Source organism: Brassica napus, chromosome A7 (genome assembly GCF_020379485.1).
Source record: "Brassica napus cultivar Da-Ae chromosome A7, Da-Ae, whole genome shotgun sequence".
Taxonomy (NCBI): Eukaryota; Viridiplantae; Streptophyta; class Magnoliopsida; order Brassicales; family Brassicaceae; genus Brassica; species Brassica napus.
This window is the reverse complement of record NC_063440.1, coordinates 17333797-17346941: the sequence shown is the minus strand read 5'-3', so window position 1 is coordinate 17346941 and position 13145 is coordinate 17333797. Positions and strand designations below refer to the sequence as shown.

At 28.2% G+C, this 13145-nt stretch overlaps 1 protein-coding gene across 2 annotated transcripts; it reads left to right on the top strand.

Moving 5' to 3' along the window:
• Nucleotides 1–8707: 8707 nt before the first annotated feature.
• LOC106352917 (probable WRKY transcription factor 70) lies at nucleotides 8708–10674 on the top strand. Of its 2 annotated transcripts, XM_013792571.3 has the most exons (3): nucleotides 8708–9257; nucleotides 9755–9856; nucleotides 10034–10674. In XM_013792571.3, exons 1-3 carry the CDS (start codon nucleotides 8923–8925, stop codon nucleotides 10446–10448), a joined length of 852 nt encoding a protein of 283 aa, XP_013648025.1. In that variant the 5' UTR covers nucleotides 8708–8922; the 3' UTR covers nucleotides 10449–10674. The 2 variants fall into 2 exon arrangements, with proteins under 2 accessions (XP_013648025.1, XP_048592992.1); XM_048737035.1 differs by lacking the exon at nucleotides 9755–9856 and having other exon boundaries at nucleotides 8711–9257.
• The last annotated feature ends 2471 nt before the right edge of the window (nucleotides 10675–13145 follow it).

The window sequence follows — 13145 nt, the reverse complement described above, 5'->3', positions numbered from 1 at the left end:
CGGTAGTTTCCTTTGGGTTTCATAACGAACGTACAAATCTACAAAAAAAACACCTTTATTAATAGATTTTACAACTTCAAAACAGTTAGAACGCAGATATATATGTAATGAATTTGACTTTTAGGATTTGGGAGAGACATGAACCTAAGAAGATTGACTGTGTTTGAGGAAAGAGCTAGAGTCAAGGAAATTATGACTTAAGGTTGTGAATTTTTAAAAGTATTAACAAGCAATCAAATATATTTCCATTGAATTTCCTTATTCAGTCTTTTCCTCACTTTTTATCATGTTCCCCGGCCTGAACAAAGAGAAATATTCTTATTCCAATGATAACTTTCTCATTGTAGACATGATATATGAAGCTTCCTCTTATTTTCCTTGTTTATATTTCCCTTTTGATCGCACCACAAACTCATATTGGTGAAAAAGAAATGTGTGCGTTTATACAAATATTGGTCCCAGCATACGATACCCACTACTCACCCCTTTCGTCATAGTAATTCTATTTACACGTCGCAATAAACTGTACATATTTGATTTTACGCACCGTTTCAGAGTATGAGATTGTTGAACAGTCTTGCCTAAACAGTTTTCGATGATTAACTATTGGTTAATCACAGTTTTGTTTTCTTTTACTTAACCATGCGTGTTTTGTGTTTGTATAGCGAGTACATTTTATGAGAATTAATGAGAAACATTTACAACAATCTCTTTTTCAATAACATTTATTTTAAAATAGAAAGGTGGTACTTTCTTGCGTCATAACAATTCAGCGTTTACAAAATGTTACTTTGTAAATTTTATCATGCAGAGGCGATGGAATTAATGTATATAACTAACTTGGAATTAATGTGTTAAAAAAAAATAACTTGGAACACACATAAATTATACCAATTTTTTAATTTTTTACAGACATCACAGTGAAAATTAGTAGCAAAGATGCATAATGAAACTAAACAACGACGCTAAAATATAACAATGCTAACACTCTAAACAGCAAGGTTAAAACACAACAATACTAACACTCCAAAAACTAGGTCTCGGTACAAATCGGATATCCAGAAAATTCGCAGTATCCGTGATCATCTCCATCACAAAATAATATTTATATTTGTAATTCGTTTCGATCTAAAAATTCTAGATATCCGTAGTTGTTTTAAATATTCAGAAGTCCGGATATCCCTATTTCTTTTAAACAATGGATTTTCGATTCGATCCGTCAATTATATTTAAGTATTTATAACATTAAAATTAAATAAATAAACCGTCGTAATATCAATTAAAATAATAATATCATATAAAAAACTAACATCTTTAATAGAAAATGTAAATCAAAAACAAAACAAAAAAGTCAATATTAACAAGCCTAATAAGAAAACTCATATGTTATTACTTGACTCAGCATAAAAACTAAATTGGATATACAGCAAACCAAAACAAACATTTGAAAAAAAAACAACTTAAAATATAAAAAAATTAACCAAATGATTTCATAAAATATTTATATATATAATGGATGTATATAAAATTGCATTACATATCTATAAATATATGGAATCCGACTTTCTTAAAAAAATTTTGTAATTTGCATCTTTTTTTTTACAGATTTCACACTTTGCTATTTGCTTGATTTGAAGTTTTACAGATATCCGGATTTTTTGAATCAAATCGAAACGAATAACGAATCAGATCAAAATTAATGGGTATTATGTCCAGCCCTGCTAGAAACAACAACAATTTTGTTTCTTTTTTGTTATCAATAGACAAACTTAGTTAAGACTCTGTGAACAAAAACTAGTAACTGTGTATGAACGACAAAAGACGGTTATTTACGAGCACTGCGTGGTAGACTGTCTGCCTTTGATATCTGTGTTCGGGGTACATATATGAACTCTGACTGATTGAAAATCTTCTTCAATAGCTGAATGTCATCCAAATAAGTTGTAAAGGAATGTCATTCTTCTGATTCCTAAACCATCTTTACCAATTGAGAATATTCTGTTGCAAACGGTACGTGAAATTGTCATAATTTCCTCATGCTTTCCATTTCCTAGATGATGACTTCTAATTCTGAATGAAGGGTGAAAGTCTGGCTGGCGTTCGTGTTCCTTTCCCCATCAGCCCATCAAATCTTTCCATTGTACTATACCAACCTTGTCTAGTAATTGGCATGATCATTTCGTGATGCATCCGTAAAACACCATCATTTCGGTATGTGAGGTAATGTTGCCGACTCCACCTCTCTAGTTTGGGTGACCCATTGTGTTAGTGATGTATATGCCTCAACCCAAACTGTTGATTCAGTTTTTGCCAATTAGAAAGTATCTCTAGAGTTGGTATCTACATTGTTGAAAACCATGTTATTTCGTCTTTTCTAAATGTACTATCATGCAAATCGATAATAATCCACTTGCGGTGAAACTTTTGAAAAAAAAAATGATCTATATTTACAAAAATCGATTGAGTAGGAAAACTAACTGGATTTTGATGAAAATTTTGATAGAGCTCATACTTGGACAGGGTGATATTCAATAAATAATGAAAATGGAATGCACCTTTTCTAAATAAGATAGGCCACCTTCAAAAACACACAAAATATAGGTAACCACTACGTAGTTTTTCAATCGATAATTAGCAATTCCTTAATGGAGGATCCTATCAATTAACTATTTATAAGAAGACAGCTAATATTCAGATTAGATTAAGTGCAAACGTATGTTATATGTTTAATCATTCTTTTATTATTTATTCCATTGTCAACACCTCTTCTCCCATTGACCTTTTGTCGCATCATCCCTTTGAAATAACAATAGTATAACTTTTTCAATTGTTCCCGTGACTCTAATGAACAATATTTTCTTTTTTTTTCTTCTGCTTAACTCTAATTAACAATATTGTTATCAAATTAGATAGATATTATTCATTTGATCCTTTCTATTGGTCGACGTACATCCAGTGGCGGAGCCACCTTGACCTGAGGGGGGTCATCTGACCCACATGAAATTTATAAAACTTAACTTATGTTATGGGTTTATTAACATACTTATTTTCTTGGTGATTTAGTAAAAATCTTCCTTTATGACCCCATGTCTTGTGTTCAAATCCCACACATACCTTTTAAGTTAATACTAGATTTTGACCCGCACGCCCGTGCGGGTCTATTTTTTTTTAAAAAAATATGATGATATTTGCTTCTTATGTCACTATTTAGGGTTGAGTAAAAAACTTGAATTCGAAGATTCAAACCGATCTTAATCCGAATAAGTAGTACTAAATCCGAACCAGAATTGATTAAATATCTGAATTATTCAAAATTTTGGTATTTGAATAATTGAAACCTAATCCGATCCGAACCGAATTATTTTGGGTATCCAAAATAGATTTATATACTTATATATATGATACTTTTAAGTTCGCATAAATGCTTGAAAATATATACAAATAATTAAACGTAAATATCTTAAATAGTTAAAAAATACTCAAAACTCTAAAAATACTTAAATAATTATTAATTCTCTATCCAAATATTTAAACCAAACCTATTTAAATTGGTTATCCAAATCAGAACCAAATCTTCAAAGATCTGAACTGAACACGAAATCCCAAAAAGACCCGAAAACGAATCCGAACGTCCACCCCTAATCACTATTATATATATCATATATGTGTTATCATAGGTTACAAAATATGTGTTATCATATAACTAATCGTATTTTATACGTACCATCAAATAAGTTTTCTTATAATTAATAATATTTTATACGTACAATCATATAAATAATCACATATTATATTTTAAAACTTAATGTGAAATATAAAACCATAATTTAAGTTGGTGTTTGAAATTGGATTTTGTATTGTATTTTTATTATATATATTTAAAAAAATTATAATAGTTATTGGAAAATATGTTAGTAAAAATCAAATTTTGAATATATGTATATTTTTGAATGAATTTTTGATATAAATTAATTTTAAATTATTATTTTGATTTGAATATATATATCAAGTAACATAGATCCATTACTTTTTAATATAGTGTAATGGACTTTCAATTTTTTTTAATAGCATAAGCCCATTATTGTTTTTTCTAATTTACTGTTATCCATGTTTCCAAACAATACTATTTTTTAACTACTATTCATATTGCCAAACAATCCCAATGTGTACTTCAACTTTAATAATATAGATAATATGAATAAATGACCCATGTAAAACGAATATCTAGCTCCCGCCACTGTGTACATCAGAGACCAGAGACCAATTCTGGTTCGATAGAGATAAACAAAAATGCTGGCCTAATAAATTTAGTAATCATGTCAAAAGATAATTACAACGACTTTATATAGTAAGTTTCAAACAATAAATTTTCCAGCTGTTTTACTTTACATTTAACTTCGGCTAGAAAACCAACTTTTTGAATTATTGAAAATAGTTGAGACACAACAACTACACTTTCGAGTATTTATGACGAATCTCATTTATGAATCTGCTCACAAATGTGGAGAGGAGTTATTGGCGTCTGGATATCTAGTGTACTATATCTACGAGCTTAGATCCGCGGAATGAATGTTATATATAAAACTAATTTTTATCTATTTTTATTTATTTGTATTCATTTATGTATTATGTATATGATTAAATTAGAGTAAAGACATAAATCAAAACAATACATCTTGTTTATTTACGATATTTTTTTGGTAAATAAATCAAGACAATCATTTTATTTATTTTATACGGTATATAATTAAATTTCAATGACATAGACATAAATGTACAGTATATTTTAATATAAATATTTATTATTGAGAATTCATATTCATATGATAAACAAAAAATTCTAATGTGCGATTTTTTTAATGAAAATTTCAAAATGAAAATATTAAAGTTTTAATACTTTTTCAATAAAAATTTAGAAATTATCATACTTAAGTATTACTCTATGTTATATAGTTTAATTTTAAACTATATTATTATATAATATGAATGTCTAGTAAATTCATATTCATACGATTTATGATCATTTTTATCTTGTTATTATCAAAAAAATTTAAACCATTGATCACAAAATTTTAATGTGAGACATTTAACGTTTTTAATAATTTATAGTCTATTTAAAAATTAAAAATATGACATATAATTTTTTTAATTTTTTATTATATGGTTAATGTAGTTGTTTAATATATTTTATTAATATAAAGTTAAAAAAAAAGAGCTAAGATACAAAAATAATTATCAAATATTTATTATTCATAATCATTAATTGTTATATATACGTCAATCATATTAGGTAATTATGTAGCTTTTATTTAAGGAAAGTGTGAGAATAATCTTTTGTGCACTATTTATCAATTTAATAGTTAGTTTAATAAAAATTATAATATAAGTTAAGATTGACCAACCTATTTCTTTAAGAATTCTTAATTTCATTCTCATTGTGACACGTGGCTACAAAATAGTGTTGTAATGTTTCTCAATTAATATATAAGGAATATGGTAGCTATCCACCAAAATAACAAAAAAAAAAACTAAAATCATTTCTTAATTAGTAAATTAACATAATATTTTGACCTTTTTAACGCCATTTACATTATTACTTGAGCCATTAGTCAATAGTTAGTTACTACAATTTAATTAATTTGTATTCTGGATTGGTGGACCAATAACAATATTTTTGTAGTTCATACTTCAATTAGTGTACTAAAACCTCACAAAGAGAAAATCTCAAAATCAATTTTTTTAAAAAAAATCGGTGGTAAAAAATGTACTTATTTACATTTTCTTATCGTTACAAAAAGAATTCTTATATCAACTCAAGAGTTGAATTTTTCGGAGATCATCAAATCAATTGACGTAGTTGAATTTTTCGGAGATCATCAAATCAATTGACGTATCTAACATGTGTATAGTTTTTGAAGCCGATCAGCGTGTATATAATCGACAATAAAAAAAAACTTCAATTATAATGGAATGACGAAAACATGTAAAAATCAGGCACACAATTTTTATCAGCTAAAACTTTGATTAACAGAAACTATATAGTAGCGGTAACATGAAACTTTCATCACAAATAGGTTTATAAAAAGTGGTAGAATCATAATGAAACAAAAAAAATATCTGAAACCCCATCAACCCCTTTTTGTATTTTCGTACTATCAACTTGGCGTAGCAACTTGTTGTCCTGTGACATTAAATCTTAGTGGATATACATTTCAAAAAAAATATTAAGCAAGTATAGGAATGTTGTCGACTGGAGGTACGGTGTCAACAAGAAAAAGGAAAGTTCATGTTTACATATAATTCTAATAGTATAGTTTTAGAGATTATATACAATAATTTGATTATTTGCATTACTTGTCCACGAGTCTAGTAAAACCCCCTACATAATGTTTTATCTCAATCTAAAAAAAAAAATCGTAAATTCATTGTGAGTTTTCACAATTCATCTGAATTATAATGCAACTAAAGCCATATATCTGCCTAAAAATGATTTTCAACCATATTCTATTTTTATTTTAAAATAGAGTTTGAAGTAAAAAGTTTTTTTTTTTAACTTTACTCTATTTTCTACTAAATAATAGAAAATGAAACTATTCCTTAAATGGTGTAATAGTTTATTTTACTCATTCTCTATTTATTAATTCAAAATGAAATAGGATTTAAGGGAAATTAGGTTTCACTATATAATTATTTTATTTTTAAATAATACTGGAGTAATACATTAAAGATGATATAACTCAAAATTGATTAACACTTACAAATTATAGTCTAGATTTACTATTTTATCATTTTTCTATCAGTCAAATATATTTTATCTTACATAACTATCACCAATCTCTAATTAAAATTTGATTAAAGGAGGGAGGGGCCGGTCACAAGACCAATTAGACATCTCTAAGCGAAGAGAACGTGTGTGATGATGCACTGAGATAGTGAGGGACCGACCAGTGAGTCTACCACTTCTACCACACAAAAAAATAAGTATAAAAATTCATGATAAATAGTTGCCTTTTCACGAAACTAACTTATATTCTATATTAAGAGAATATTATGCCTAACTAAAAAATTTCCGAGAAATTGGATCAAACAGTGATTCTGAGCAAAAGGAAAAACCTTTCACCGAAAGTGTTCTTGTCATTATAAATTCTATTATAATCAAGACCAATATAAAATAGCTTCTAGAAAAGAAAAATTGGGTAGAAAAGTGTAGCTTTGATACTCGTATTTTATATTATTGAATTGAGCTGATAGGTTAGTCTAATTGGAAAGCGAATGAGTTATAGCTAGAGATCAAAATAAACTTTATTCATATGATTCTTTCATGCTTAGATGAGCTGGGCCAATAAACAAACGCTTTTAGATATATAAAATTATGGAATAGTAGTAATTGTCATATATAAAAGTACTAGGTGTTTTGCTCGCGATGCGGTCTTAATCATTTTCATAAATTTTTGAAAAGTTTTTTCTACACTATCTTCATTATACTAAAATAAATATTAAAGTAACTCAATATTATATTTTTAAGTATATAATTTTTTAAAAAATGATTTGATTAATATTTAGTTATATAATTTATGTTTTTAATTTTTTACTAAAATATTTTTTCAGATAAAAATACAATATATATATAAATTATCTTTTTAATTATCTTTTTAGATTATGGATAATTCAATATTTTATTTTTAATTATATAATTAAGAATTTTATTTGATTAATATTTAGTTATATAATTTATGTTTTTAACTTTTTACTAAAAGACTTTTTCAGATAACAATACAATATATACAGAAATTATCTCTGTTTAAATTATATTTTCAGATTTTGGATAATTATTACTATTATTAATTTTAATCAATTACCTAATCAAATAAATTAAAATTTCGTTTTTATTTTTTGATTTATTTATATATTTTATTCATAAAGGGTATAAACGATATTAACCACTCTATAAAATTTATTTGATTAATATTTAAGTATATAATTTATGTTTTTAACTTTTTACTAAAGTACTTTTTCAGATAACAATACAATATATATATATTTTTTAATTATCTTTTTAGATTTTGGATAATTCAATATTATATTTTTAATTATATAATTAAGAATTTTATTTGATTAATATTTAGTTATATAATTTATGTTTTTAAATTTTTACTAAAATATTTTTTCAGATAACAATACAATATATACAAAAATTATCTCTGGTTAAATTATATTTTCAGATTTTGGATAATTCTTACTATTATTAATTTTAATCAATTATCTAATCAAATAAATTAAAATTTCGTTTTTAGTTTTTAATTTATTTATACATTTTATTCATTAAGGGTATAAACGATATTAATCACTCTAACTTTTAACGTGAGAGCTCGATTCTAAAAATTTACTTCGCAAATAATAGTATAGACTATTCAAAATGTGACCCCAAGAAAAACTTATTGTTGTAAATATATTCAAGTAATGTAATCATTATCTTCCTAGATCAAATAAGAGTTGGATTCTATTTCGAAAACCATATGAAATCAATGAGAATAAGAATTTTGTTCCAAGGCTTATAGAAATAATTGAATAACCCTACCTAAGTAAGCAAAACTTGTTTTCCCTTCTCATTAAGGTGAGAGTGACATCATCACCAAGTCACTCATGCAACGTCATCAAGCACCCCTAAGCAAATGAAAAAGGGATAAGTTTCATCGCATTCTCTGGTCTTTGTCCATCTCTCTCTTCCTTCGCATTTCCTCACATCTTCCTCTCTCCAAAAAAAATCAAAGCAATCCAACAAAAGAAAAAAGATCTCATCATTACAAGTTTCTTTTCTCCATTATATTTACACACACACTTCTCCTCCCTTTTAATCATATAGCCCATACCAAGAGAGGAAAACATTAAAAAACCACCAAAAACTCCCTCAGATTCACCAAAATGGATATTGCTTGTAATAACAAAACAATAAAGCTAAAAATTATGGACCAACTTCTTCAAGGCCACGAGATGACCACTAAGGTTCAGCAACTCCTCTCTCAACACGGGTCGGATTTGGGTCCTGCGAAGGATCTCGTGGAGAAAATCTTGGGGTCTATCAATGACACAATCTCTTCTCTTGATTCCTTCGAACCCATCTCCCCGTCTGCTCTAGTCACAGCCGTCGAAGGCTCTCAAAATGCTTCCTGCGACAACGACGGCAAGCTTGAGGATTCTGGCGATAGTCATAAAAAATTGGGACCAGTTAAGGGTAAAAGAGGATGCTACAAGAGAAAGTAAGTTTCACCTTCTCTCGCTTACTTTTTGTTACCATGTTAAGTTTCCAGAGTCTCCAACTTAAATCAATGAGGGATAAGTGAATTAGCTTAATCCCTTTACATATTAGTTGATTTTTTTTTGGTCATCATTAGTTGATTATTTCTCCAATTATCGATTACAATTCACACACACAAGAGTTTCAATCCAAGTTAATTATGATACGGTTGTGGTATTAGTAATTACGACTAGGTTATAAGCTAGTATCTCTTTTTTTTTACTAATTTACCATAGTGATATAGAGTTTAAAATAATCATTGTCATTCTATTTGGTTAACAATGATCATACAATATAAATCAGTTGATTTGGATTCATACTAATAAAGAAGGCGATCATTTAAGATCTAGTGATGTGCTTGGTCCACAAACAAACAAGATATTTAGCTTTGGTTCCAAGACTAATAATTACATAAAACGCCAAATGTTTTTATTTATAAGTTTACAACAATTTGAGCAGGAAGAAATCAGAGACATGGACTGTAGAGTCTACCTTACTTGAGGACACATTTTCTTGGAGGAAATATGGACAGAAACAGATTCTTAATACCAAATTCCCAAGGTTAACTTTACCCTTATATTCATCAACATTATAAAGAGACGTGTAATAGATTCATGTTGGTGGTGCATTACTATACATGGACCGCATTTATATATACCATCTATGTTGTCTAGATTTAAATGGTTGTGGAATATACATTTAGTCTAAATATTTCTTTTGTTCATTAATGTTTTGCAGAAGTTACTTTAGGTGCACACACAAATACACTCAAGGGTGCAAGGCAACAAAGCAAGTGCAGAAGCTAGAGTCTGAGCCCAGGATGTTCAGCATCACATACATCGGAAACCACACGTGTAATACCAACGAAGTAACACCCAAAATCAAGCCTTGTATTCATCACGATGAGATCATCACGGATTCTGAAGAGATCCAGAGTCCTAGTTTGATGACCTCGATGAAGGAAGAGGAAGAAAATCACCATCATGGTTCGTCAACGGAGAGTGACTTGCAATTGGTGTGGCAGGAAATGTTGGTCTTTGAAGAGGAACACCATCATCATCATGAGGCTGTTTACGGTTGTGGTGAAACTAGTACATCTATCAATGGTTTGGATTCCGCGGATCTGTGGAGTTGGCAGCAGTTTTCGGTTTAGCCACAATGAGCAGCTCTCTTATTTCAAAAGATGTTCGAATCTAGCTTGATTTTACATTATTATAGAATGGAAAATCTATATTTTGTCATCTTATTTAGAGAATTAATCATCAGGCTAATAGAATGGAACATACATATATAATGTTATCTTAAATGAGCCTATTGTACATATGTTAGAATATTGTAATGATACTCTTGTTGGATTAAGTATAAAGTCTCTTCTCTTATATTCCCATCTACTAAACTAGTTTCTACTCGTAGTCCCTTTCGCTCAATTACAATATCGTTGTATAATTCAGAAATTACATGTTTCAAAATGCGCTGCGTTAACCGAGTTTTAAAATTAATATAATTTAGTTACCAATATTAGATGAGAATATATAACAGCCAGATATCTTAAAATTACCTATGTTACATGGAAACGAAAGCGGGTACGTGGAATCAGAAGCGTATTGAAGCGCAAAAGCGAGATTTTTTTTTTAAAAAAGAAACGGATACGTGTTGGAAGCGTATCTATATGTATATATATATAAAAAAATTAAAAAAATCTAAAACTAAAATTTATTTGATTTAAATTTATAATAAAGCATTTATTCATTTATAATAATTTTTGAAATGATGTCATATTAAAACTGTGAAATTAACATATATTAAATTTAAAATAAATTATTATATTAGTATATTTAATACTTTATAATTAATTGACGTAATATATTTGAATATATGATTTATCTTTAATAAAAACCTCAATGCATAAAAATAATTTACAGTATTAATTTTAATATTTGTATATTTCTATTGTCTCTATTCAATACTATTAAAATTTGGATTTTATATAAATTTAAAACTATAATTTTATATTTTTATTGATATAAGACATTGTGTTTTTTGTAAAGAATGGAAACGTGATTCCAAATCGGAATCGTGAGAATATTATATTTTAGAAGCATTTTGGAAGCGAGATTCTGTAAGCTTCTACAAAATTCCAATTCTGATTCCGGTTCCGAAATGGGAAACAGACGTCCGACGAAGCTTTCGTACAACATAAAAAATTACTCTCCAATTAATTACTATTTAGTCTCTCATGATTAAGTAAATTGCTAGGTGTAGACCAACTGCCCGACTTCTGCCTACTGGCTTTTTAAGCATGGCCAAGTGTACTCACTACAGAGATGTTAGTCGCTACATTCTACCAATGTTACCCTTTAATTAGTGCATCAATAATGGTTGGTATTGTCACCGAGGAGAAGCTGGTTTCAGGACACCTCTCCATCTCCATGTTGCTAAGGGTCCTTCTCTGTCCCTTGAATAAGGTTATTTTCCTTGTCGCACTTTGGTATTTGTTTATCCTCCGTGGATTCTGTGTGTTGAAACAGTATAAAGAGGTTAGGGCTTTGAAGTGTCCAGATGAAGGGTATGTTGAGTAGGGGATTTAATTTGTATCGGGTGTTGCTTCTTTTTGGGTGTTATTTTGGTTTCGCAAAGTGGTTTGTGTGTATCGTGAACGAGTGGTTCAGATGAGGATGCTGCTATTCTTCTTGAAGTCCTCTGCAATGCATGCTCTCTTGCTCTCTGTTCGTAGCAAGAAGACGGTTAGTCGTAGTCAATTAAGTTCTTGTTCTATTATCTCTTGTTTAGCTTGTTTCTTGGATTCTCTTAGCAAGGTGTAGTTATGATTAATTTGTGTTGTTTAGCTGCTCGTGTCCTATCCTTTTGAGCTTAAGTTTCCCACTGTTGGGATTTGGTTTCCGGAGATCGGTATGTGTTCTGCTGGATTTAGTGTTTCACCATATATCTTTCTATGTTATCAATGAAATTCTTCGTATGGAAAAAAAAGACAGATGAATAAAAGTTATAAATAATCGATACTTTAGAACATCTACTGGCCAAATGTCAAACTATTACTGGTTTTGCCTTTGAATAAATAAACAAAATTAAAATATTTAATAAAACATAATAAAATAATACTATTTTGTGGCTAACAAACTCATTTTAGGATTTAACCGGTAAGGTTGCCCTAAGGTTTTATAGTGTTTGAACATTTTTTCAAAAATCTACACTAATAATACTAAAATAAAAAAAATAAAAAAAATATTTAAAACAAAATGGGAATTCCGTTAAAACCAAAACAAAGTGAGTGAGTGGTTCAGATGAGGATGTTGCTATTCTTCTTGAAGTCCTCTGCGGTGCGTGCTCTCTTGCTCTCTGTTCGTAGCAAGAAGACTGGCTAGTCGTAGTCAATTAAGTTCTTGTTATGTTATCTCTTGTTAGCTTGTTTCTTGGATTCTCTTATAATAATTTAAAATATACAATAAGCAAAATAAATAATTTGATAAATGTTTTTATAGATGATTTATAAAGCAGATAATATGAACTTTAGAAGATGTTAATAGTTATTATGATAATTTATAAAATATAATACTTTTAAATAAGAATATAAAATCATTATATTGATTTATATAAACTGTTTGTCGTTTATTATTTTATGTATTTTAAAAATATTAAAAAAGTGATCTATATTAAATAATATCGACCAATCAATTTATAATTTTTTTTAGGATTTCATATATGATCGACCCATAAGAAAAAGTCTCTTAAGTCACTTCTCAATTAATATATAATAGGATAGTAGAATAAAATTTTAAAATAAAATTTATAAAGTAATTTATAAGCTCTCATAGATGACATACAAATATAA

Excerpts from the sequence above, each read along its gene's own strand:
- LOC106352917 (XM_013792571.3), top strand. The coding sequence starts at position 8,923 with ATGGATATTGCTTGTAATAACAAAACAATAAAGCTAAAAATTATGGAC. Across the intron at positions 9,258-9,754 it reads AGAGGATGCTACAAGAGAAA|GAAGAAATCAGAGACATGGA; the intron begins GTAAGTTTCACC and ends CAATTTGAGCAG. Across the intron at positions 9,857-10,033 it reads CTTAATACCAAATTCCCAAG|AAGTTACTTTAGGTGCACAC; the intron begins GTTAACTTTACC and ends AATGTTTTGCAG.